Source organism: Geotrypetes seraphini, chromosome 10, assembly GCF_902459505.1.
Source record: "Geotrypetes seraphini chromosome 10, aGeoSer1.1, whole genome shotgun sequence".
Lineage (NCBI taxonomy): Eukaryota > Metazoa > Chordata > Amphibia > Gymnophiona > Dermophiidae > Geotrypetes > Geotrypetes seraphini.
In genome coordinates, this window is record NC_047093.1 from 52,683,417 (window position 1) to 52,711,316 (window position 27,900).

Here is a 27,900-nt window from a genome sequence, read left to right on the forward strand (position 1 = left end):
CTTACCTCCTATCACCTTTCAGATTTGGAAGACCACGTGAAACAGCGTGAAGAAGATCGTCACCTTCGGGCAACCTGGAAACAAAAATTGATGATTTAGAGAGTCAATCCTGAAGGGTAAATCTTTGCTTGGTAGGTCTACCAGAATCTATAAAGAACGATGAGCTCCGTCCTTTTTTGGTGATATGGCTTTCGCAGACTTTAAAGCTGCAATTGCCCCATAGCCTTTTACAAATTGAACGGGCACATTGGATTGGCCAACTGCATGAGCTGTGCTCAAAGGCCTGAATGGTTGTATTGAAACTGCTGAATTCAGCTCATAAACAAGATATTCTCCGGGCATGGAGGGCTGTGGATTCCTTGACATACAAAAATGCTATGATTCTGTTTTCAAGATTTTTCATCAACGGTCCTGACTAAGCAGAAATAATTTACCCTTGCTTGTTCTTTGCTACACCAAAAGAAAGTGTAATTTGCACTTTTGTATCCAGCGCGGCTGCAGGTTTAGCAGGCTGGGAAGACTCACTTTCTTACTGAAGCCTCTGCTGTCTTGAAGTTCGCACAGGAGTTATCAGCACATAACCACCAAATTGATATCGAGCCTGGGGGGAAGGGAGGGTGCCTCCACTATGCCTGACTTTGTGAGAAGCTTTTACTACCTGATCCAATCCTGCGTTGTTCTCCACCTATAATAAGTGGGTTCCCTTAATCCAGGATCGCTCTGCTGTGGACTGGTTCTATCCTACTTTTGGACTCCTTTTCAACAGTTGCTCAATGATCTGGGCTAACACTGACTGTTTCTTTTGCTAGCCTATATCTTTGAGGCTTAGCACACTTTGCCTTGTTTGGCTGTGTGACTGTACTGGATGTATATACGTTTTGTTATATTGTGAGTTGTATGAGTGAGTTCATATGGGCAGCTTGTGGAATACTTTGGGGTGTTTGTTAATGAGCCTGCCTGTGTTGCTAGGACCTATATTCTGCTTCTTTCACGTATGGGAAGATGGTCTGATTGCTTTTTGTTCTATTCTATAGAATATTGATTGGATTTTCGGTTCAACTTTGCACAGGGTTCGTAGTCAGTCTTCTTTCACACTCAAAGGTACCACTCTGTATCTTTCTTGGTTATAGAGTCTATAAAGTGGATTTGCTATTGTTGCAAACTTGTATGCAGGGGACTTCTTTGTTTTATTTCTGTTATAGACACTTAGAGGGGAGGCGAAGGGGGGAATTCCACAGGCCTCTCGGGCCTTTCATAGGTCTTGTGGATGGGGTTTTCTGATATGCAGGGGGGAAGAGAATATTACAGGAGAATTGGATATTTGGGATATGGGCAGTGGGGTGGTTTCTATTATGGCTTTTGGGGTTTTGGGGGATTATTTTCTTTTGTGTGACCGATGTACTCATGTTTGTTCTGGATCACTAGGCTACATGTAGCTCATTTGCTTGGGTTCGGAGAGGAGCAGGCTACAGGCTGGGATGGTCTGCTCCTTACTTATATTTTTGTTCATTGTTCTTGGAGCCACTTTTCTTTACTTAATGCCTAATGGCACTCTGCTGTTTTTCATGGAATGTCAATGAGGTTTCTTCACCTATTAAATGCCAAAAGATATTGAAAGCCTTAAACCGCTCTAAAGCGGATGTAGGTTTCCTTCAGGAAACCCATTTGTCAACTACTGAACATGCTAAATTTTGTAAATGGTAGGTAGGGCATCAACTAGGTACACCTGCAGATCACAGAAAAGCAGGGGTTCTGATTTTGCTATGCAAGGGGCTCTCCTTCACAGTCCACCAACAGTGGGTAGACAACAGAGAGTGCTATATTATTGCTAAAGTGACCCTGAATCGCCAATCGTTGCTTCTGTGTAATATATATATATATATATATATATATATATATATATATATATATATATATATATACACACTCCCAACTCATATGATCATAAGTTTTTTGTCAACTTGATTTCCTTGTTGGCTCAGCAGCATGATATTCCTATCCTTAGGGGGGGATTTCAATTGTGTATATGACCCCTCTGTTGACAAATCCCAACCCTTACCGAACGAACAGGTCCATCCTAGTAAGGGACTACCGTTGCTTTATTCTGCATTTGATGTTATTGACCTTTGGAGAACATTTCATCCAGGTGAGAAGGACTTTATGGCATCTGTCAAGGGCGCATGCATCCATGTCGCAAATAGATTATTGGCTGGTTTCTCACTCTCTTTTCTCTAAAATTGAATCTGCTGAATGGCTGTTTTGATATTTCTGATCATGTAGTGATCTCGTTTACCTTGCGGTTTCACCCGAATGAGAGAGGTTCATTCTGTTAGCAATTCCTGCTTCATTTATATAAAGATTCGAAATTCCAGGAGTTTCTCAGTGAAAGATGTACTGAATACTATAATTCTGAACATCTTTCCAATCCCATCCTTTATTGGGAAGCAGCTAAAGCAATTCTCAGTGGAGCGATTATGGACTATGCCTGTCATCAAGCCAAGGCTAGGGACTGAGAAATACTGCATCTGGAACATCATCTTCGGATAATCCAACAACAGTATAGTACTCATCCCCTCCCAATCATTTAGAACACAATTGTTGACTTCGCAACATGCCCTCCAAGAATTGATTCATGACCGGATTAATAAATCTTTGGTGTATTACATCTTCATGGTAATCATAGGTGACGATTTTCTGGCTCGAGCAGTGCGACGTTCCAGAGGGTTTGAAAACATTCTGCATCTGCATACATCTAACAATAGATTGGTTCATACAGATAAGGAAATCAATAATGTCTTTTATGAATATTACAAAAACCTGTATACCAAACAGGAGGGCACAATGGAGGGAACTGCTTTATCTCGATAACTTACCTTTGTCCAAGTTGTCAGAACAATCTCAACTCATGCTCAATGCCCCTGTTACTGCAGCTGAGGTCCTCTCCATTATTCAAGCAGGAGTCTTGCTTAAAGCACCAGGGCCTGATGGTTACAGGCTAGAATTTTACAAATTGCTGTGGGAGAGCATCTCTCTCCTATTGGATAGGACTTTTAATGCTTTTCTGGACACTGGATGTTTTCTGGATTCATTTAACACTGCTCAAATAACAGTGCTGTTGAAGCCCGATAAAGATGCTTATAATCGTCCTCTTATCGACCTATTTCACTTAAAAATGTTGAAACTAAACTGTTTGCTAAGATTTTAGCTAATAGATTGGCCTGTTGCTTACCATCTTTGATTGCTCAGCCACAAGTGGACTTTGTTTGGGGTCGTACGATTGCTAAAAATATTAGAACCATATTGGCTACTTTGGAGTATGTTGAACATCTGCAGCTTCCAATCCTTTTCAATAGTTTTGACATTGAAAAGGCATTTGACAGGATTTCTTGGCAGTTCATGTTTTCAGTCGGATCATTATGGCCTGGTTGGCTATTTCCAAACACCAGTTCAAGTACTTTATCATTCTCCTAAAGCTTCCTTCTGGGGTCCGTGAATGGTGTCCACTCCCCCACCTTTTCAATTCATCAGGGCACACGACAGGGCTGCCCTCTATCTCCTCTCCTTTTCGCGTTAACTCTAGATCCGTTGATCCAATAAATTCTCCTTAATGCAGATATCAGAGGTATTCAAATAGGCTGCACTGAATTTAAAATCTCTGCCTTTGCTGATGACTTTTTAGTACATCTTTTGGAACTTGACATATCCTTACCGTATTTGATGGAGAGTATCCTGGAATATGGTGATTTATCTGGTTTCAAACTCAATTTCAATAAATCCCTAGTTTTGGCTACCTCTTCACAGGTCTGCAATTCCTGGCCTGGCTCCTTTCCCCTGCAATGAGCGAATTCATCCTTTCGCTACTTGGACATCATTCTCACAGCTAGGACCTCTACTTTATATCATAGTAATGTAGAACCTCTGCTTTGATATACCGAGAATTGTCTGGCAAGGTGGTTTCCTTTGCCTAACTCATTGTATGGCAGGGTCCAATTTTTTGACATGGTACTTTTTCCCAAATGGCTACAGGTCCTGCCTATTTGGTTATTGAAACGAGATATTGGTAAATTGCATTCTTTACTGTCTAAATTCTGTTGGTGAGGGAAGAAGTCCAAGTTGTCGTTTAAATCTATGCAGGGCGTGTGTCAGAGAGGTCTGGGACTCCCTAATATGCGCTTATATAACCTTGCGTACCTGACGCGATATTTGGGGGATTGGTTTTCTGACAGTCACGACTTCTCTCCGAAGGAGTTAGAAGCAGCTTTCTTTGCCCCCAGAAATATTTTATCCTTGATACAGGCGCTTGTGGCCTTAATATCTCAGTTTTTCTAATGGAGTCTGTTCCTTCTCTTCTTCCAAAAGGCTTGGACTTCTTTACTTGGGGTGTGGGGTGGTAATCCAAGAGTTACTAAATACTTACCAATTCTTGGTAATCTGCAATTTCAGCCATGGCTAGATAATGCCAGTTTTTGCTGCCTATATTCTCATGACATACAACTGCTGACTCATGTTTTACACAATGATGATAAATGTGGTCCTGGCCTGTCCTATGGCAATGTTGTGGTTTACAGTTGGTGACTTTCTTGCATATAAACAGCTTCAACATTATGTGGGATCACTGAATCCCTCTGATCTTTTATTGTCCATTGATGTCAGGTTTCAAGAACTTATAGAACCCTACCTGAAGAATGGTTTCTCAGTCTCGCGATTGTATAAGGATTTGCAAAAATGTTTTGCATCGGTGAACAGGGATGCACTGCGCTCTTGATGGTGCCGGGAGTTAGGTTTGCTGGAGGATTCTTTCAATCTCCTGGCTTTGATTAAACGGATTTCTGAGGTTTCTGTTAGTGCTGATCTTCGGGAATGCCAATATTGAGTCCTTCATCGAGCTTATTTTACACAGCAACAGGTTTATTTTTCAGGATTAGTTGCCTCCCCTACTTACTGGAAATGTTCCCAACAAGTCCACTCCTTTTTTTTTTTTTCATGCTTTTTGGTCTTGCCTGAAAATCAAACAATTGTGGAGAGTCATTTTATCCTATATGGAAAGCCACCTTAATTGTTCTATTCCGCTGTTGGCAGCGGGTTTCTTATTGGACAAATATGAGGCCTTCTGCCTTTCTTTCCATGGTCAATGTCAATTTATACGTAAAGTGGGAGTTTTGGCGAAGAAGGTGATCCTCTCTGTTTGGGTTGGGAGAGACCTCCCTTCCTATTGGCATTGCAGAAATAGATTGCATACCCTGTTGCTATTTGAGCAGCGGGCGGCCAGACTGAGCCGCAAACGTAAAAAACATTTTCTTCAGATTTGGGATCCCTATAAGCCAGCCTTTATCGTCCAAGCCCGCAGTGAGATTTTGAATTCCTTGTGATAGTATTGGCTTTGAAACTGGCTGATTGACATGAGACATCGGTTGTGGTATGCTTTTCTCGGGGGGGGGGGGGTTCTTCTTTCTCAGTCTATATGGGAGTGAAGGGTGGGTGGGTTGTTATCCTCCCTTATATATTTGGTGTTCTGAATTTCCAGACATCCATTGTCTTGTTCTGAGTCTTCTGTCGATTGTAGCACCATTGTTCTTTGTCTTGTTTGCTGTGCAATAATTTCTTGAAATTGTTGTTCCTATCCTTGGGGAGGGGGGAGCAATATTTGGATGAGGGAATTTCTGCTGTGTGGTACATAAGTTGTGTAAGACTGTTATTATGCTTTTGTATTATTTTCATGAAAAATCAATAAAAAATGTTTAAGTATAAGCATGTTGTCGGCATCATATATATGACCCTTAATTGCTGCACCTTATATTACCATGGCTTGGGTCCCCAACAGTCTTTTCTTACCAGCATCCCACCTCCCTACCTCCTAACAAACTAGCCAACCCTCACCTCCAAGGCACCCCCTAAATTAGACTACCAGCTTAACCTACCCTTCCATTGCTTCACTGTATTGCTGCCGGTACTGAAGAAAGGAGAACTATGAAATAGTGGCTATGCAAACAACTGGAAACATCAACCGTATCATATGAAGAAAAAATTGTTCCAGTTTGATATTAATCTCCAAAAGTCATCAGGAGAGGGTTAGACACTCGATCCTCAGAGGGTGAAATTACCCACAGGTTCAAGTGAGCAACACTCACCGAACCCCGATCTTCACTGGATCAAAACCGTATCTATTTTTCTTTTTAACTATATATACTTTTTTAATTATTTTTCTTTTTTATCCATCAATTGTTAATTTAAATAATTTCACTTAACTTGCTAGTTTATACAGGGGAGCGCCTCCACCAACATGTCCATGTTTCACACGCTTTCCTCAGGGTCGAGGCTCCCTATTGTTTCTGCAAAACATTTGAATATCAAACATTACTCCTAAAATTATGATATTCTTTGAAAACCCTAGTATATTAATATAATATAACATTCTTACAATGGCCAATCAAGACCTATACGTGTTTAATTCAATTTACTCATGCACATAGTAGAAATCGCTCCATTCGAAAAGATATCATGCTGAACGAGAGCGTCTGTCGTCAGATCCGGTATTTAAACCCTATGGTAATGATCTCAATAAGAGATGCGTCATATATTTTCCTTTTACCGGAAGAAATTCAAAGTGATATAGAATATTACAAAAAACATTGAAGGGGTCAGACTAGCGACATCCAATCGATTTCTTCATTCAATCCATGGGGAGATAAAGAATTTAAAATAAAAATCCATTTTTGTTCTTTGATGTTGAGAGCTTTTTTATAATTCCCACCCTCCTTCCCTATTTTTACAGAATCAATGATACGCCATTTTATGTCATACCAGGAATGTTGTTTTTTTATCCAATGATTTACAATAGGTGCAGTGTCAGTTTCTGTATGGACTCTAGATTTATGTTCGTTCAGCCGTATTTTAATCGATCGCTGAGTTCTTCCAACATAAATCTGATCACACGGACACTGGATGATGTAGACAACATTGGTGGTGTTACAGGTGACCACGGGGTTGGTTATACAATCTAAGGAAGTCACCACCTGTAACACTACCAATGTTGTCTACATCATCCAGTGTCCGTGTGATCAGATTTATGTTGGAAGAACTCAGCGATCGATTAAAATACGGCTGAACGAACATAAATCTAGAGTCCATACAGAAACTGACATTGCACCTATTGTAAATCATTGGATAAAAAAACAACATTCCTGGTATGACATAAAATGGCGCATCATTGATTCTGTAAAAATAGGGAAGGAGGGTGGGAATTATAAAAAAGCTCTCAACATCAAAGAACAAAAATGGATTTTTATTTTAAATTCTTTATCTCCCCATGGATTGAATGAAGAAAGAAATCGATTGGATGTCGCTAGTCTGACCCCTTCAATGTTTTTTGTAATATTCTATATCACTTTGAATTTCTTCCGGTAAAAGGAAAATATGACGCATCTCTTATTGAGATCATTACCATAGGGTTTAAATACCGGATCTGACGACAGACGCTCTCGTTCAGCATGATATCTTTTCGAATGGAGCGATTTCTACTATGTGCATGAGTAAGTTGAATTAAACACGTATAGGTCTTGATTGGCCATTGTAAGAATGTTATATTATATTAATATACTAGGGTTTTCAAAGAATATCATAATTTTAGGAGTAATGTTTGATATTCAAATGTTTTGCAGAAACAATAGGGAGCCTCGACCCTGAGGAAAGCGTGTGAAACATGGACATGTTGGTGGAGGCGCTCCCCTGTATAAACTAGCAAGTTAAGTGAAATTATTTAAATTAACAATTGATGGATAAAAAAGAAAAATCATTTAAAAAGTATATAAAGGTTAAAAATAAAAATAGATACGGTTTTGATCCAGTGAAGATCGGGGTTCGGTGAGTGTTGCTCACTTGAACCTGTGGGTAATTTCACCCTCTGAGGATCGAGTATCTAACCCTCTCCTGATGACTTTTGGAGATTAATATCAAACTGGAACAATTTTTTCTTCATATGGTACTGAAGAAAGGAGCACTTCTGGACCTTTCCAGGCAGGACGCTCATTAGGTTTGAGCCTTATAGTGTAAGAACTCATGCTAGTCTTGAAGTGTCAGCTCTGCAAGATTAGCCCCAGAGTTCCTGTACCATTCCGCTTAAACCTAATGAGAATCATATGTACAGAGGTCCAATAGCGCTGCTTTCTTCCTTGACTGAGCAGTCAACGCAAGAACACAAAATCTTGAATGCTAAGGCTCAATTTTTAGGTGTCATTAAGCACCAACATCAATATTTGTTGAATCCTTTTAATAGTAATGTGATACAAACATTGGCTGCATTTGAGCTTTGACCTTTAGGCTTATCTTGTTCCTTTTTTCTGTTTTGTAATGCTATATGTTTTTGGCAGGAGAGGACGGGTGTGAAAATGATAATGATTCAAGATGGTCCATTACCAACAGGAGCAGACAAACCTCTGCGTATCACAGGCGATCCTTTTAAAGTACAGGTATGCAGTGTCGCAGGAATCCACCGGCTGTTTGTATCGGTTTGCCACAAGGAGAAGGAATGACCCTGCAGTGCTGACACAGAGACACTTTTTCATGCTTTTAATCCTTTCGTGTCTCTTGTTGCCATATAGCAACTCAAATAAGTTAGGCATTTATGGGCATGAAAGGGTTAATGACACTTGGCATTATTGTTTTCTTTCAGCAAGCAAGAGAGCTGGTGCTAGAGATTATCAGAGAGAAGGACCAGGTTGATTTCCGGGGTATGCGCAGCGACTTTGGCTCCAGGATGGGCGGAGGGAGTATAGAGGTACAGTACATGGCTGCTTCTAATGAGAGGACTGGCTTGTTGCTTGAAGTAGATAATTAAGTATCATGGCCATTTTCTGCACTTTACCTTAGCCTCTTGCTTTGCCATTTTTATCTGCTCTGTCCTTCTTTGTGCATATTCCACTCTTGACATCATCCTGCTTTTCCCCTCAAGGTATCTGTGCCCAGGTTTGCAGTTGGCATTGTAATAGGAAGAAACGGAGAAATGATTAAAAAGATTCAGAATGACGCTTGTGTGAGGATTCAGTTCAAACCAGGTTTGGCTTTTCTCTGTTATTTATTTTTATGTATAAATTTTATTTCACAAAACAACAAAGAGATAAAAGCAACCAGAAGAAAAAACATGCAAATAAGAGTGGAAGAAGCCACTAAGGATAAATAGGAGTATGTTTATTAAAAATGAGGTGGCAAGTTACAATATGCAGTGGTATACAGTAGGACTCAATACAATCAGTGTTTTGGCAAATACTACCTTCATCAGCAGCTCTTGAGAAACAAGAAACAAGCAGAGGTTGTACAGTGCAAGCAAGTTAACACAAGGGAAATAGTTTGTGAACCCATCCATCGCATGGTGTATTAGAATGAAGTGAATAACTATTGTATATACTTCCCTCTCCCGATTCGCGGTTTTAGGACTCGTGATTTCAATTATTCTTGATGTCCTAAAACCAGAATCATCCCCACCTCCCTCCCGCCTCCCGGACCTTACCTAGTGGTCTAGTGGTCTTTCAGGGCAGGAGCAATCTTCCTACGCTCCTGCCCCATGCAGATTACTCATACAAAATGGCTGCCATGAGTTCTTGTCAAAGTCTTGAGAGTCTACAGGAACTCACGGCAGCCATTTTGTATGAGCGATTTGTACAAGGCAGGAGCTTAGGAAGATTGCTTCTGCCCTGAAAGACCGCTAGACCACCAGGTAAGGTCCGGGATGCCGGGGGGAAGGCAGGAAGGTCAGAGCTGGCCTAGAAGTTATTCGTGAATTTTCAATATTCGCAGGCCGGCTCTGCCCCCTGACCCCCGTGAATATTGAGGGAGGAGTGCATTACTGTTTGAGAGTGCCCACAAAGGTGAAATCCGTTATGATAATTACAATAAACTGATTGTAAAAGTGACCAAAATAAAAGACCTTGATAATAGTAGATAAAGTGCCGACTTGGAATAATGGTATCTATATGCTAATTTGAAAAATATAATTAGATATTTCTATTTAAAGCTAAAAAAAAGAAAGACATCAGATCAGAAAATAATTTTGAATGTAAGTGAGATTATAGAGAGGTGAAGGCAAAGAAAAAAACATAGTATATCTCCACTGTGCCACTCTTATGCAGAAATAAATTCTAACAAATGCAACTATCTGGAAAGATATATATGTTTATGAGGAAAAGCAAACAGAACTAGTAACAACTTACATTGTATACTGTAATCCCCTACTGCCAGCATGAAATCACAGAGGAAAAGCTTAGACACACACCTGTTGATTAATAAAGCTTTATGCAACATGGGAAAATTATGTGTTGTGAGTGCTCATAACAAGTTTGACACGTCATCAAAAATAAATAGCAAGGCACTTCGCCGGTTTGGATTATGAGATCCACAATCTAATATCTTAAAACCTTAAAGAACTGTGCATCTACTGTACATACAAATTCAGCAACATTGTAGACTAAAATCTGCACACGGGTCAGATATAAAAACTGGAGCATGAAAAGCAAGAGATATGATTAACATGATGCTGGTAGAAAAACCAAGTTGAAAAGAACTTACTGTTGGCGACGAGTGATTCGAAGTGGAAGCACAAAGAGGTGTATCTCAACAAGGCAAATCATGCGTAGTTCAACTGAGAAAACCTGGTTGTTAAACCAGGTTTGGCTTTTCTCAGCACTTTTTATGTATAAAGTTTATTTCAAAATATGCAGAGCAGAGCTTCTCAAATGGGGGTATATAGGATACCATTTCCTGTGGCGATTGAGTGGGGGGGGGGGGGTGACATGCTTTCAGCAGTCATACAAAAGATTGGTGAACACTGATGTAGAGGAACACAACTCTTAATTTAACCACAGCCCATGTAATTTGATTACAAGATGTCTGTGTGAGAAGTCCTAAAAACCCTGTTTGTCTTCATAAAATAGAGTCCCAGAGCCAATTACAATAGTGTAATTAACTGTGCGTGTCAGCATTTACACATCGGCTCAAAAAGTTGGTGAAAATGTTTGCATTTATTCTACACATATATACCCATGTATTTTATAAAATACATGCATGGATTGCAACTCTGCCTTTGCTTGACCCAGACTGTCTGGGGATACCTGAGAATGATGCATACACAAGTATTTGCAGTTTTGTAGGCGTGTATTCATATATGTTCATGAGCATCTGTGGTATTTTTTCCATTGTCTTTTACTGTATTTTAAAAGGCTTTTTCAGCATGTAAAACCAGCGTATGTATGGCAAACCCTTTATAAAACTACCTCCATAAAATTGTAATAGTAAAATCCAATTGTTGACTTGTATAGAAATTACAAATAAAAAAAGTATTCTCCCCTCCCACAATCACATGTTGTTCCCCAGGCTGCAGAACATCTTCACTTCTCTCCTTCCACTGTTATGGGTAGGACTTGCATAGTTTCTCTGGATAGTTATTTTTCTGCTTTTCCTTTCACAGATGATGGCATTAGTCCTGAGCGTGTGGCACAAGTCATGGGGCTCCCAGAACGGTGTCAACATGCGGCCCATGTGATTAATGAACTCATTCTGACAGCACAGGTAGGGACACCTGGAAATCCTAGCAAAATCTAGGCCCAAAAAATGTGTACAAAATATGTAAAAATGAGTCTCTTCACCACCCTCAGCTGAGTGATCACAAAACAGCACTGTCAGTTCATTCTTTGTTTATACTATATCTACCTTTTCCAGGCTTCATTTTTAATAGCTGACTTTGTGTGATTTTAAGCCACTTCACCATGAAAACTCATGCTCCTTGGAACTGGGGAACTGTTATCTTTTAACTGTCTCCTCTCTCCTCCCTGCAGGAACGTGATGGATTTGGAAGTCTTGCCATGACTCGTGGTCGAGGTCGCAGTCGTGGAGACTGGAACATTGGAACAACAGGTGGAATGCAAGAAATCACCTATTCAGTACCAGCAGACAAGTGCGGACTTGTTATAGGCAAAGGTAAGAGCCTGCAGCTTCTGGAGACATGTCTTCCCCCCCCCCCCAACCCTCTTAAAGCTCTTAGCAATTACCAAATGCTCCTGGACTGCCTTTTTCTATTTTTTTTTTTTTAACACATTTCTACAAATCACAAAGGGAATTCAAGCCCATACATAAAGAAATGAAATCAAATTAAGCATTGTCAGGTAGCTGGAAAAGGTCTTCAATGGGCAAACCTGCAGCTTGGTGCAGGCACTCCAGTTGTGCTGGTACTTCAGTAGCAGGCAAGAAATGTCAAAGAATTTGTTATCTCTGCTTGCAATTCTCTTCCCTTTTAATACTAATGCTATACAAATCTTATACCCCGCAGATTTTCAACAGGGATTCAATGCGACTAACAAAAGACTTTGTACAGCGTTTAACAGTAGGAATTGTGAATGAGGCAAGAGAGATCAGTTGATAAACAAAGAGATGTATTTGAATAAAGTTTTGCTCCCTAAAATTGCCCAGCCTGGAAAGTAGTCCTTGCAGCCAGGACTGTGGAGTCAATTCACCAAACCTTTAACTCTGACTCCAACTGATAGACTAAATTTTTGATTTTGGATCCAAAGTCCAGGAAAATGTTACATAAAAATATAAAATAATAAATTTACCATATATTATAATTTTTTTATTTTGAAGCTAGAGTTGGTACATTTTTACCAACTCTGACTCCACCCAAAATTGCCTCCAGTTCTGATTCCACGATCCTGCTTGTGGCACTGTGTCTAAGTTCTGCAGAGTCAAGAGAGTGAGCCAAGCCTTGAATGGTAGCTGCTTAGTCACCTCAAGGCTCAGTCTCAGAAACAAAAGGAAAACATAAGAAGACTTTTCCTTGTGCAATTAGATTTAAATGAAGTCTTATTTATTTTGGCAGGGCAAATATTGGAGGTGGGCCGGAAAGGGCTTTTTATCTGTCTCTCTTGAAGTCTGGTTGGTGGGGGGCATCAAAATGTCAAGAGGCATATTGTGTTTGTGGAACTCAGCTTTGCTTTACTGGGCCCCCTGCTAGATTTCCATAATAAATACAGCAATATAGATAGATGGTGTGGCCAGCCCAGCTCTTGTCAGCTCAGCCTTTTAGTGGCTGTGATTAATTACTTTACGATGTCAAATCCAGCTAGGGGGGTCCAATGTTGCATTGCTTCAGCCCCCCATCAGGCTAAAGAATGGAGTGGGGGGTGCAGATACTATTGAATAAGTCTATAGACAGCCACCATGTGCCAAACAAGTGACCTCATTGGGTGCTAGATGAACTTACATGAACTCCTTTAGGCTCTGCGCAGGGAAGCCAATTGTGTCATTCCATGAGGATCCCTTGATTTGCATATTGACGGAAAGTGGGATACATGCTGAATTGGGGAAAGAAAGCTTTAATAATGGCAGACTTGGTCTTTTGAGCTGTCCAAATTATTGGTGATTGGAGATTAATCTGCCTTCTGTGAGCAGCTTGGTGTTGTCATTCAGACTTTTCAGTTTGGACTAGAAAAGTTGTATAACTTTGATTGGCTCATTGTTTCATTAGCAAAATGATACTTGAGCGGGATAAAATGTCCTAGTGACACTTAAGTGTGTACTTTCAGCATTCTCTTAGTTTAATGGAAGACCTGTTGCTAAACATTTCTACTATTGCTGTGCATATAATGGTTAGCTTTCTGAAGCAGAGTCCATACTATACAATTTCTTATACCCCCACAAAATTTTGACAAGGATTTATTGCAACTTAAAATAAGATTCCTAGCTCTTTCTGAGCAGTTACAGTAAGATTCTTAGGTTATAAAAGAGTAGAAGAATTTTGTTTTTGAGGGTTACAAGGAGAAGAGAGATGTTTTTAGCATTTTCCTGAAATGGTAATAAGAGGACAGACAGAGTGGTAAATCATTCCATAATTTGGGATCTTGCAATTCGAAGGTGGATTCAGGCTTCCTTTGCATTGGGCCACTCATAGGAAATGTCAGGGTTGGGGCTTCCAGGTTAGCTAGTCTTTAATGTACATACAAACATAGAGCAAAACAACAGATAAATATTTTAAAGCCCATCTTACCTAGCTGGTTTACGTTTTGGTACAAACTAGAAGAACCAACCTCTGCAGATCAGAAATGCCAAGAGACAAACAGAGACTGGCAGGAGGTAGATACAAGAGAATGGTCAAGAATTCCTATAAGCAAGGAACTGTTTTTGATTATATTGAATTTATTTATTCCATTTTCTATACTGTTTTCCCAAGGGAGTTCTGAATGGTTTACGTGCATTTTTTTTAGGTACTCGAGCTTTTTCCCTGTCTGTCTTGGCAGGCTCACAATCTATCTAATGTACTTGGGGCAATGGGGGGATTAAGTGACTTGCCCAGGTCACTTGGAGCAGTGTGGGTTTGAACCCACAACCTCAGGGTGCTGAGGCTGTAGCTTTAACCACTACCCACACTCTTCCGCTCTCCTGAAGATGGATAAAAATTTCCTTAGCATTCTCATCAGAGAGGCTAGAACCTATTGGTTATGCTCGTCCACCAGCAGATAAAACAGAAGACAGGGATGTGAACTCTGCCCTATAAGGACACTGCAGCCTAAGGTCTTCTGTATTTCTCTGTCTGTGGCAGATGATCACTATCCATGCAGCTCTTTAACTGGTCAAATAAGAAAGCTTCTGGCCCAGCTGAAGAGCTGAGAGCCAGTTGAGTAGAGGGGCCTGTGGCAGATGATCACCATCCATGCAGCTCTTTAACTGGTCAAATAAGAAAGCTTCTGGCCCAGCTGGAGAGCTGAGAGTCAGTTGAGCAGAGGAGCCTCCAGAAATCCATGGTTCCAATTAGGGGATTCTCGGAGCAGTCCCTCTTCCCCCCCTCCTACTTTCCCATTTCTGCTCTGGCTGTCTTATTTTTGAGGACATTTGCTCACTGTTAGATTCTGTAAAGTAAGACCTGGCTACAAGTAAGCTGTTATTTGGCTGCTGGAGGGAATAAGGTGAACCATGGCTCAAGAGAGCTTAAGCAACCCAGCCAGGCATGCCATAATGGTTACTGGCAACAGGAGCAGCATGGAGCTCAAATTTTATTGCAGGTGCTGTTCCTTCCCATGACAGTGTTTTAAGGGACTCCACTAGAACACTGAAAGTATTGCTTCTGTTGTGCAGCCATCAGCACTAATTCGATCAGTGTGGTGATAGTACAGTCAGCCTGCAGCACTATGCAGATAGGGATTGGGGAAGAGAACCCTACAGGAGGCATTTCAGCAGTGCTGAGATTTTTCCAGTCCGGGCCACAGCAGCATGCTGATCACAGTGGGAGCTGTTTTTTCAGTCATTCAAGTCAGGCCACATCAGGGTGCTAGTCACATCGGGAGCCCTGCAGGAGGCATCCCAGCAAGGTTGAGGAGTTAATTTCTCTCAGTGCAATGTTAGATCAGGCTGCAGCAGCCTGGCAATCGAGAGAGAACCCCGTGGAAGACATTTCAGGCCCAAGTAAAGTTCTGGTGCTGATGGCCCTACAGAGCTCTCAGGGGGTGCAGGAGGTTCCTGGTTCTTTATTTCCCAGATCTGTGGCTCAAGCTGGCATACAGAAACAGCCACACTTATGGCACCAGATAGTGATCTTGAGGGTACATTTGGGCCATGGAGAGTCTGCTTTTTTTCTAAGGACATTTCTGTTAAGGACCTGTTGGAGGAAGGCAGGTTCTCTTTAGGAGATGTGCCCACTGTTGTACTTCTCCAATTTTTATGTGAACTTTAGAATATCAGAAGATTTGGGGCACTCCAGCCCAAGAGGTTTCTTCAGTAGAGATTACTATCATGAGAAGTTATTAGAAAATCTCTAAGGCCCTTCCAGAACATCACATATATCTTGGCAGAGTGGAGCACTTCATAGAGAGGCTTAGGTCAGTAAGCCTGTAGGTAAACTTTATTCTTTGCTTTCTAAGGAGATAGAAGATTAAGGGTACAGAACTACACAGCAGTCACTAAGAGCACCATTTGTTTGTGTGAAAGGTAATTGTGCAGTAAATGAGGTCTGAGATTGAGTTTCAGCTCTGAGACTTTAAGCAGTGATATGTAGTGCCTGTGTCTCCAGTTCTTGTCTATTGTGCCTGGCAGGGCCTAAGCTTAGCACAGAGCAGGCGGGCAAAGTTCTTGTAGTGGCAGTCTAGCTGGAAGTGAGCTTAGCTTATATAGTGAATGCCTTGTATGATTAACTGGGATATCAGCGAGGAACACTACAGTTCCTGTCTCTAACAGGCATCGCTTGTGACTCCAGAATTCATCTGCTAATACAACTTCCAGGACTGATTCAGCAGCTTACCTTCCCAGGGAGAAGTGATTTTTGCTACGACCTCAAAGATGGTGAAATACTTGGAAGAACAGAAACCACAGGGGCATTCTGGAGAGAAGACCAGTCTTGCATCTGACTGCCAGAAGGACTAGGTTTCAGAATGCCATGCAATATAGGCCAGGGCTTGTTAGATCCTTTCAGCATTCCCCATATCCCTCATGCTCAAATACCTTTCATGATGCTGGGGGAAAAAAAAGTGATTGGCTACTATGTTTGCAAGGAATGGCCCTAATCACATCTGACACGTGGTTTTATATATAATTAAGCATGTTTATAATTGGGAGTTTTTCTTCCTCCCCTTGCCAATTCCATAGTGTCTCTCTGTTGTACCCCTGCAGAAGTTTCAGTGGTTCAAGCTATTTTACTATATTTTTGAAGTGGGGGGGGGGGGGGGGGGCGGGGGTTCTATGATCAAAGCAAAATGCAGAGTCACAAAAAGAAAAAAAAAAGGAAGTCTGCTTCATCTTATTCTGGTCTTCAGGTGGATGAGTTATGTACTAAGTTGTTCAGTTTAGAATGAAAACTTTGTGGTTGGTGACTGCAGCAGTACAGCCAGTGAATACTTAATGGACTTAAACCTTAAGGAGGCTTATCTGTATATTCTGATTTGACCTCTGCATCAAAGATTTCTCAAATTTGCAATTCTAGGCCAACTCTTCAGTTTCTGACAATGTCTTTTAGTCTTGCAAAGATCCCTAAGAAGTTATCTAAAGTGATGGTGGATTTGCAGCTTTTCTTTGTTGCAAGGGAAATAGGATGCACCCCTTTTAGGATGACTTGCTTCATTGCTCGGGCAGGAGCAATCTGATATTTGGGAGCAAAGTTTGTCATAAGAGAAAGGTAGGTTCCTTCTGCAGGAGACATTGGAAAAGTTCCTTAACTAGGTTTGGCCATTCCAGGCAAGACAGCCCCCCAGGTTTCAGTGTGTATGCACCTATTCAAGTCAGTGGCTGTGACCATAGTTCTGGCCCCTTGAGCCTGACTGAGAGTACACCCTCTACAAAGCTTTCTACTCAGCTTGGTTCCAGAGCTGTAGAAGTTGTAGGTTAAGAATAGTTCAAAATAATGGCTTCTCTCATTCAGCTGGCTCAGAGGATTGAGTCTCTAACCTCTCAATTTGGTAGTTGTGACGATGCTTCTTTTTTGGATACCTGGCTCATGGCCGGAATACAGGTGCCTCAGAGAAAGAAGACTCTGGCCAAAGCATCTAGGTCTGTCAACCTTTTAGAGCTAAGGGCAGATATCTGACTGTCTTTCGGCACTCTTTTCATAAGAAGGGCCAGTGAGAGTGTTTTCCAACATGGAAATGGCAGAAGTGTGTAGCTGTGGTCAAGGAAGCACAGGGAATGCAGCAATGGCCCAGAAAGTGAGCATGTTATGCCATTGTGCCATTGGCTTGTATCATATCTTCTTCAAATTCCTCAACAAACACTCCTGGTAGAGAGGAGTTATCCATAACAGATGAGGGTTCTCCTGTTAAATATTTTTTTTTTAAATTTAAAAATTTATAGTCCGCATATCCAACAATTCTATGCAGATTACAGCAAAACATACATAATAAAAGGACAGCAACATACACATTACAGTTCACCAAATAAAATAACATAGACCAGGGCCAATAACAATGCAGCTTAACTACATTATGGAGATAAACCTAAACATCAAATTTACTGAAAACTAATTAACAAGTAAGCATACATTGCTTCAGTTTGCAAAGGTACGTGAGAACAGTACAGTTTTTAGCCCTTTCCTGAACTGTAATACAGTAGAAGCTTGCCTTAGATATAATGGTAACTTATTCCAACAGATAGGTTTCTGTACTGATAACATTGTATTACGATAACCAGACCATCTCACTACTCTTAAAGGAGGCACATCCCTAAAAGTTTGTCCATTGATCGTAGATTCTGTGTTGGCCGATAAAAGTGCAGCAAAGAGCACACTTATATTGGACCATCTTCGTGCAGCACCTTGAAAATTAAACAAAGAATCTTAAATTCAATCCATGCACTAATGGGCAACCAATGCAAATCCTTCAAAATGGATGTAATGTGCTCAAACCGTGACACATGCGTAATAATACGTGCATTAATGGTAACAAAAGCCAATGCCATTTGGTCTTCAGAGAGAACGAGGATTTGAAGGTATGGACCTGCTGGTCCAAACTTGGCTGAAGTTGAGTGGCTTATCCCAATACATTGGTTCTGGTGGCTCTAGAATGGCCAAAGAGTCCTTGATTGGCAGAGTTGCTGCACCTCAAAATTAATCAAGTGTTTTGGCTCTCTCAAGTTAAAGGGCCTTCTCATCTGGAATTCCCTAGATATCTAGGACCTACCTCGGTTTTATTCTTTAGCTTTGCTCTTGAGGTGCTTGCACTTAAACTAGTGCACCTGCAAAAGTGACTCTTACACTGCTTCTGGCAAGAAGTTGATTGAGTGTGCTGATAAGGTGGAGGCTTCTTTTGAAACATTCATTACATTCTGGAGATCCTTCAGGAAGTTATCAAAAGAGATTGGCTGCTGTTGCCTTGATGATTTAAGTTGTACCTCTAGCTTCTTTTCAGAGTTGGTTAGTGAGGACCCCTTTGGTTGTTCTTGTTAATGTTCATTTCTTGAAACAAATGCTATCTCTCTGATTCCACTTGGAGTTTAAACTTTGGACTTGCCACTTTTTGAGCTCTTGAAAAAAACACTTGATAATTTAATGCTGCAAGCAATATGTTTTTGGGCCATGTCTTCAGCTTGGAGAATGTCAGCGTTAACAAGCCCTTTCTTGTTTTTTATGGAGGCTGGTGTTTCAGCCTCTCAAGTGCTATTTCAAAATAAGAAGTAATTTTAGAAACTTGGACTGCTTATTGTCTCTTTTGATGGAAGCAGGAGGAGGTCACATGCATGTTGGTTATTGCATGTTGGCTCAAGGCAGCCATTTCATTGATTTGTATTCTGAAGGCTTCATGGTTGGTGGTCCATGTGATATCTCCTGTTCTCATTTGCAAGGCAGCAACATGGTCCTTCCCGCATTCATTCGTAGATCACTATAATCTTCATGGAGCTGTGAGATAAGAAGGCTGAATTTGCAATACAAGTTCTTCAGGTAGGGGTCACAGAATCCCCCACACTAAGGATGGCTTTCCTACCTCCCACAAGTTCTGGATTGCTCTAGGGAGGACCTTTCAGGTTATGTTGTCTTCACAAGATGCTATTTGCTGCTTTATTCCTGCTTTTCTGTTTTTAAGTAGTATGAGTTTCATTTTAGAGAAGTGAGTATTCTTTGTTTTCATATATTCCTTGGCATTCATCAAAATAAATAGTATTATGGAGGGGAGATAGAAATCAGACTGGAAGACTAACATGCAGTACCATTGTTTTCTTATTGAAATACTGAAGATCTCAGGCTGTATACCATCCTTATAGGGCAGAGCTCACAACTTGGTTTTTCTCTGTCTTCATCTGTTAATGAATGAGCATAATCCACAGGTTCTGGACTGGTCTGGTAGTCTCAAAGGAAAATTAGTAGTTAAAACCTACTTTCTCCTTAACCAACATTGAGGAATTCTTGACCATTCTCTTATCCACATTCTGGCCATCTCTGCTTTGTCTCTTGTTACCTCCTGGTACATTACCACAGACCATAGTTGTTTTGTATTTACTGATAAGAATCCTGTGTTGGATTTTTTAATACCATTATTGACTTGCCTCACCACCTTCCCAAGATCTGGCTGAGGTTATTACCACTCCCCCCTTCCTATGTTGCTTGTACTCCCTGGACATGGCATGATGAGGGATCCTGTATTTTCTTTACAGATGTCGCTAGTTACATGTGAAAAAATTTTTTTTTTTTTTGCTTCCAGTCCAAATGAGTGCATGCAACAGTGGAAGGGAGGCTGTTCTCTAATACACCATAGCTGATTTAATGTATGTTGGTGGTAGTGTTCCTGATCTAGATGCTCAGCTGGGGGTTTATTCTAGGTTGGCCAGGGTTAGGCCATAAAGATCCCCTTTCATCACCAAGACTAAATAGCTACTCCTCCTTCTCCTTACCTCCCTCCCTCCCTCCCTCTTTTTGCTGATTTTTCTATGGTTGAGTGCCACTTGCTTGTCACTGTTGTGGAGTTCTCCTTACAGAGGCTGCCTTTGTAACTCTGGCCAGAGCCTTTGTGAAGCTAATTTCATGAAGCGAATCAGACCCGCCTACCAAAAAGTATCAACTTAATTTTCTTTAGTCCTTCACTGCACCTATTCAGGATGCTCTTGTGTGCTCATGCACACACGGCTTGTTAGTGTCATTAGTCTAGGAAAGGAGGCAGGATTAGCAAAAGTGCAGTTCTCTGTACACCTTGCAGGTTCTTTGTGCAATAGGGGAGATGGGGCTAAGAAGGTGGAATCATGTAACTGGATTTTGTGGTCTTCCTTTCTCTTCATAGACTTATATACCAATAGGACCCAAAGTGGTTTACATCATATAAGTAAAATGCAATAATGCTGTCTCTTGCCTTGGAATCCATCTTAGCCCTGCAAATCCTTCCATCCCAAGGGCTACATATCATGTGGTTGTGTATCTGCTTAGCTTTTCTTGTCCTTAACTGTTAACATCCTTTGATTTCTATCATAAGAAAAGGAAACTATTTCCAGCACAGGAAAATATTTTTTAAAATACCCTGCTTTCAGAGGTTTGTCTCTGGCTGTCCAGGTTCCCCTTGCTACAGAATGCTTTCCATCAACTTGTTGGAGACTCCAGCAAGCAGCCATTTCATTTCATTATTTAGCCCTTCCTGTCTTCATTTTTAAAAATTTATTTAATTTAAAAATGTATATCCTGTGATCTACAAATCTAGGCAGGGCACAACGGTGTGAATAGGAGGTGCATGTTTTTAGAACTCTTCCATTGGAATTGCAGAAAACATTTTCAATTTTGCAATTTAGAAAACACGCTTTCCCATTTAATTTGGCATTCTAAAAGATTAGTGATGGAGACTATCTGATTTTTGTAGTTGAACTTGTTTTTTATTGTTTGTGATTATTATTATTTTTGTATATACAGTATTGTCTTAGAAGTAGCTATACATTTGTTATCTTCCTAAAACTGTGGATAGAGCAGGTTAGAAATATTTTAATATTCTGATTGAAAATATAGATGAAGGTTGGGAGGTAGGGGGGGGTTAAATGTATCATTAGATTTTTATGTAGTAGATATCAAAGTGCTATTGTGTAATAACTTGTTGAATTATATTATTTTGTGCACTTGTCAAATTTGAAAATGAATAAAGAATTATAAAAAAAAAAAAAAAAGAAATACTTTAAATAAATACACAATCATAAATGCCATACAAAATTTCATTGTCCGATTCTGATGCATGTACCTCAATTCTAATTTTGCTTATCCTAAAATCCTCTCACAGGTGGAGAAAATATCAAAAGCATTAACCAGCAATCTGGAGCCCATGTGGAGCTACAGAGGAATCCTCCTCCCAGCACAGATCCTAGTTTACGAGTGTTCACCATCCGAGGTCTATTGCAGCAGATCGAACTTGCAAGACATCTCATCGATGAGAAAGTAGGGGTGCGTGTGGCATACTCTGAGGAGGAGGAGGCCTGTGCATACTGAATGACTAGAATAACAGTTCTGTTACATCCCTTTCTGATTCCATACACTAGGTGTTCAAACCCAACCCGTAATCCGGGAGTTGCAGAAATCCACAAACTTTTCTGAGCACATGCTCCATCCCCTTAGCCTGAGAGCTAGCAAACATAACCAGTTACAATTTCTGCAAGCAATCCGTGCAGAAGTTTTTTGCAGTTGCTCTGCTTCTATTTCCTATTTTTTTCATTGAAAGTTCATTCAGTTCGGTGGCTTCAGTACCTTGATACCCCTTCTGGTGGTACCCTGTCGAAGGAAAGGACGCAGTTCCACGGTGCCGGACTGCTGCTTCACAGAGAACTCTGGTGGATCTGTGGAGCCAGTCTGCTGTGTGCCACCTTTCTTTAACTCGGGGTTCCTTCCCCTGGGAGTTCATTTGCCCGCTGACTTTGTCATGGGTTTCAAGCGCAGGCTCTGTGCATCTGGAACGAAACCCCCAGGTTTCAAGCAGCAGGCTGCTTTTTCCACTGCCGACCGCGTGGTGAGGATCTGTGGGGGCATAGGTCACATTCAGTGTCTGGCTGACTGACAGTCCAAAGATCTTCAAGTCTAGTCATTTGGAGCAGTTTCTGAGGAAGAAATATCCTTCCCTCCATTCTGACACTGTGAAAAGTGCTGACAGGCTGGTACTGCAGAAATTGTGAGAGTCCCTCCATTATGTTCTATGGGAACTTCGGAGGTGGATTATTTAAGTTGTTTAAAACTGTTTTTCACAGTTTCTGAGGATAGGGTTCAGGTCCCCTACCTCCTTAGACCCCAAATCGCTATTTTTTATTTTCATTTTTTGTTTATTTTTGGCGCAAATTTGTGACGGCGGTCTTCTTGCATTTAAAAAATGATCTTTTTTCTAACTTTTATTTCTGCCTCAAAACCCCCTTGATTTGATGCAAAATCATTTTGGATGGCCTCCCTAATCTGTCAAATATGTACATTGTTTGCACCGGATCGGCATCTGTTTCATTCAGCTGTACTATCTGTTATCTGTTTACTTTGGCTCAATAAAAAATCATTTGACTATAATTCTTCGCGCCAAAGAAAGGCTCAGAGGTCTGGAGACCCATTCTGGATCTAAAGTCAGTCAACCACTTCTTACAGATTCCTCATTCCCACATGGAAACAGTGTGCACAGTCATAACTGCTGTCTCTCCAGGAGAGTTTCTGACATCCTTGGATATTAATGAGGCTTGCCTCCATTTTCCAATCTACCTAGAGCATCGTAGGTTCCTGCATTTCCATGCTCTGCAACAGCATTTCCAATTCACAGCTTTGCCCTTTGGGCTTGCGATGGCATCCCACACTTTCACCAAGGTGCTGGTGGTTATGACAATTTTTCTCCATCGGCAGGAGACCAAATAAATCCTTACTTGAGCAACTGGTTGATCCGAGCTCCATCTCATCAGGAGTACGAAAGTGCAGTGCAGATGGTGCTGTCTCTGCTGCAGGTGTGGATTAGATTGTAAACTTCAGATAAAGCCACTTGACGCCCTCCCAGTCCCTGGGGTATCTGGACCTTCTCTTCAATGCCAGACAGGGCCATGTGTTTCTTACAAGGCATGCTGACAGAAACTTCCGAATCAGATCAGAAGTCATTTGGACTGTCCGACTCCCATGGCCTGGCATTATCTGCAGGTTCTGGGGTTCATGGCAGCATCCTTTGAGGCAGTCCTCTGGGCCAGAGTGCGCATGTGCCCTTTACAGGAGTCCCTTCTCTCTCAGTGGTCTCTGCAGCGTCACCCCTTCTGATGCCGCTCCCCTGGACAGAGCCAGCTCGCAGCAGCTTAAGCTAGTGGCTTCAGGGGGAGGCTGTCCACCAGGACAGGCTTCTTGGGAAATAGACTCTTCGTCAGAAACATTGGTCAATCATTCGGCTAGAGCTCAGGGCAATACGGCTGGCATTACTCGCTCGCTAGCCCTTCTGGAAGGACAAGCGGTGCGAGTATTCTCCGATGCCAAGGCAATGGTGTATGTGACTCGATCAGGGGGCACTCGAAGCGCTCCCTTGGGCCAGAAAGCTTGTATGCTGTTTCGCTGGGCGGCAGCACATCTATCTTTCTCAGCGGCCCATGTGGCTAGAGTCGACTCTGTTCAGGCAGACTTCCTCAGCCAACATTTCCAGGACCCATGATACTGGTCCTTCTCGCAAAAGGCTTTCCACCTGATCGTACAGTGCTGTGGTCAGCCCCAGATGGACTTCATGGCTTCAGCAGAGAACTCAAAGGTCAGGCGCTTGTTCAGTTGACGACCACAGTGTGGAAGCCTGGGGCTGGATGTCTTGATTCAGCCCTGGTCAGCTCACAAGCTTCTGTATATGTTCCCTCCTTGGCCTCTGGTTGAACAGGTCATCCACCAGATAGCAATGCATCCCGGCCTGGGCTTCTAGTAGCTTGAGGCTTGCCTCATCGGCCATGGTATGTGAATGTCAGTGGGATGAGAAACTCTGGCTTCCTCTTCATCGATAAGGGGCAAGTGCCCATGGAGAACACACAGCATTTTGGTCTTACGGCATGGCTCTTGAGTGCTTAGCTTTGATGATGCATGGCTTTTCAGATATAGTTATCTTGACACTTTTGTGCTCAATGAAACCCTTTACTATAGCGTCTTATGCCAAAGGCTGGAAGGCTTTCCAACAGTGGTGTGTTAAATATCCTGTGGAACCTGAGAGGGCTCCCATTTCAGTGGTCCTGGTTTTTCTTCAGGAGGGCCTAGAAACAGGTTTAGCAGTGGCCTCACTTAAATTCAGGTTGCAGGCCTTTCATGTTTAAGAGTGCGCAGAGGTGCTAGTTTGCTTTCTCCTCTTCCAGCTGTGTCCAGGTTTCTGAGAAGGGCACTTCATTTGCAACCTCTCTTGGCGACTTCCTTTCCCTTCATGGAATATTAACATCGTTCTGCAGGGCTTTGAAGAGGCCCCATTTGAACCATTGAAGGATGCTTCTCTTCTGGATCTGACAGTCAAGGCTGTCTTTCTGGTCGCTGTTGTCTCAGCACGGCATATATTGGAGCTTCTGGCTCTTTTGTGCAGAGTGTCCTTTATACGTATTCTGGACATGGAAATTTTCTCTCAGAGCGAAAGGATTGGATCTTGTTCAAGTTGGCTGTCAGGAGTGTCTTGCTCCATTGTTTGGAGAGGGCTAATGCTTCCCAGCTGTCTGATTGTCTGTTTGTCCTGACTGCTGCACCTTGCTGGGGTCACCAGCAGCAAAGGATTCAATTACTCTATGGATTCAAATGGCCATTTCTGTGACTTCCATCGCCCGTAGCAAGCAGCCACCAATTTCACTTAACGCCCATTCATCTGGTGGTGTGGCTGCATTGTGGGCGGTGTCTCACATGAGTCATCCTGATGAACTTTGCAGGGTGGCTACTGGATCCTCTCTCCATACTTTTACCGAGTGGATGTGGTGGCTCGTTCTGCTGCCATTTTGGGGACCTCGGTGTTGAGGGCAGACACCTCTGTCCCTCCCTAGATGTTACCATTGCTTTGGTACATCACCTAGCGTATGGCATCCGGAAGGGACATTAAAGAATAGAAGATTAGATTTATACCTTTGATAATCTTCTTTCTGTTAGTCCCTATAGGATTCCATATGACCCACCAGCCCTCTCTGTGTACATACAGTTGTTTGGAATAGCCTGCTGCTTTCTGCCTTGATAATTCTTCTTACAGGCTTGAACACTTTCCAGCCAGTTGACAGATCCTGTGGAGCGTTTTCTGTGAGTAAACGCATTACCGAAGGCTTTTCTTGGGGTGCTTGTTGCACACAGCAGGTTAGTTCTACATTGTTTATCAATGATTTTCTGAGTAGCCTTTGTGCCTGTTTATTGCTTGTTAATATTTTGCAGAGCAAACCAATTCAAGAATTACTTATTTTGCTGGGGAACCTCCCCTCATACTCCCTTGTCATGGATTTATCCAGGTATGTTGATTGGCTTTGGGACTTAACTGGATGTGTTTGCTAGCTCTCAGGCTAAGGGGTGGAGCATGTGCTCAGAAAAGTTTGTGCATTTCTGCAACTCCCAGATTGTGGGTTGGGATTTGAACACCTAGCGTATGGAATCCTACAGGGGCTAACAGAAAGAAGATTATTGAAGGTATAAACCTAATCTTCCACCCTGTATCCCTGGCAAAAAGCATGCAGGCTTTCTGTTTCTTTCATGTTTATTCATCATCATACTTAATGTGCCACTTAACAGACAATAAAATAATTTTGTTTAAACAATTTTTATTAAGTTTCAAGATCAAACATAAAAGAACAACTCTGAGCAAGCCATACAGTAGTTTCTTGTCAATCTTCCAGTGACTTACCCCCCACTCCACAGAATATCCTCCATCATTCCACTACTATAAAGCATAAGATTCCAAAATACAAAATTGGGCATCTCTAACCCATAGCATGCAGAGAGTTAGACTCATAGCTTTCTGCAAATCAGTTATCCACCTATCTCACTCCCTGAGACGACAAAAGAATTAGAAACAACAATATTGTATACAGTTTGTAAAAATAAAACAAAATAAAAATAAATAAATATTCTCTGTGCTTGGTATCCTTGGGTCTGATATTTAGCTGTTGACACTCAGCGTTTTACTAACCACTGCCAGCATTATGCCTAGAAATGAATTGTCAAGCCATGTCCAGACTCCAGCATTAAATTTCAGGGTTTCTAGAGCTGGTTAAGTGCAATATTCAGCATTTAACTAACTGTGGGGCATCGCATAAAGATAGGACTGACTTTTATGCAGGCCTATTTATGTGGTGACCTTGTCCAGTTAAGTGCTGAATCCACCCCGGAACACTTCCAAAATTGCTGGTTTTGCTTTAAGTGCTAACTGGTCATTTTCAGCAGCACTAACCGGTTATCCTCAAAGAGGTGATTTAACTGGCTAGTTTATGCCAGTTAAATTGTTTTGACTATTGACCCCCCTTGTGTTTTTCAGCCTAGGGTAATAACACATTGTTTTTCTTCTGTGTCCAGGGCAGTGGGCTTGGGGGACCTGGAGGCTTCGGGCAGAGTCCATTCAGCCAAGCAACTGCCACACCTCATCAAAAGTAAGTATTTAGATTTTTTTTTTTATTTTACTATTTGGCCCCAAGAATAGGAATAGGGGGCTAGAAATATTTCCACATTTTACTAAGCTCTGCCTATAAGGGTAGGCCAGTTTTGGGGTTGTTATATGGTAAAATTCAAGGATGGGGGTTATGAGAGGAAGCTCAGAGGGGATAAATTGTAGAATAAGTGACCATCAGAACTATGATAGAAGTTAACATGTCTGTAGAAGCTTAGAGCACAGTGGTAAGGGCAAGTGGGAGGAGGAGGAACAGGTAAAAGAAACAAAGGCAAGCTCTTGCATATTTGTTCAGTCATAAGACACTTTAAGATGGCCAAAGAGAAGGAAATTGCAAACTGATGGACAGAGGATGACAATACAGCAGCATTAGGATTCCCAAAAAAACTGTACAGTCATGGTTAAAACCTAACAGAGAGCAGTGGTTACAACTCTTACCAGCAGTGATACAGTTGCATCAGTGCCTCCAAGAAGACTGAAGAAACCTTCAAGGAGTAGTTGAGCATCAGAGAGCCCATGGAGACAAGAGCAGTCTCTCACAAGTCTTGGTAGCTATATATATTGATTCAGGGCTTGATTACTACTACTACTACTACTACTACTACTACTACTACTTGGGGGAATCAGAGAGGAGGAGAACAAGACCTTGGGATGTTCCACCAGTGGAGTCTAGACAGTGGCAAGGTTTGGGAGGTTAGATAGGCAAGTGGGAGGCGTTGGCTTGGCAATTTCTATACTTTTCTATCCAGGGTGGTAATGAACCAGCGGAGAAATTTCAACAGAGTAGTCTGGCTAGAACAAAGCCTAGCTTATCATACTGTATAAGCAGCCTTTTCTCGTGTACCATGAGTCAATGCTAGAGGAAATCCTCTGCTCCATCCTCATGGTACTCTAAAATATT

General features: G+C 41.6%; 1 protein-coding gene across 9 annotated transcripts in view; it reads left to right on the forward strand.

Moving 5' to 3' along the window:
* The window catches only part of FUBP3 (far upstream element binding protein 3), a 137,730-nt gene that overhangs the window by 98,081 nt on the left and 11,749 nt on the right, over positions 1 to 27,900 (forward strand). For all 9 annotated transcript variants that reach the window (XM_033961007.1, XM_033961002.1, XM_033961006.1 and 6 more), the window contains 7 exons: positions 8,367 to 8,465; positions 8,669 to 8,773; positions 8,948 to 9,050; positions 11,456 to 11,556; positions 11,823 to 11,964; positions 21,699 to 21,859; positions 26,909 to 26,982. In XM_033961007.1, the coding sequence (XP_033816898.1) occupies positions 8,367 to 8,465; positions 8,669 to 8,773; positions 8,948 to 9,050; positions 11,456 to 11,556; positions 11,823 to 11,964; positions 21,699 to 21,859; positions 26,909 to 26,982 (785 nt within the window). The remainder of the gene's footprint in view (positions 1 to 8,366; positions 8,466 to 8,668; positions 8,774 to 8,947; positions 9,051 to 11,455; positions 11,557 to 11,822; positions 11,965 to 21,698; positions 21,860 to 26,908; positions 26,983 to 27,900) is intronic.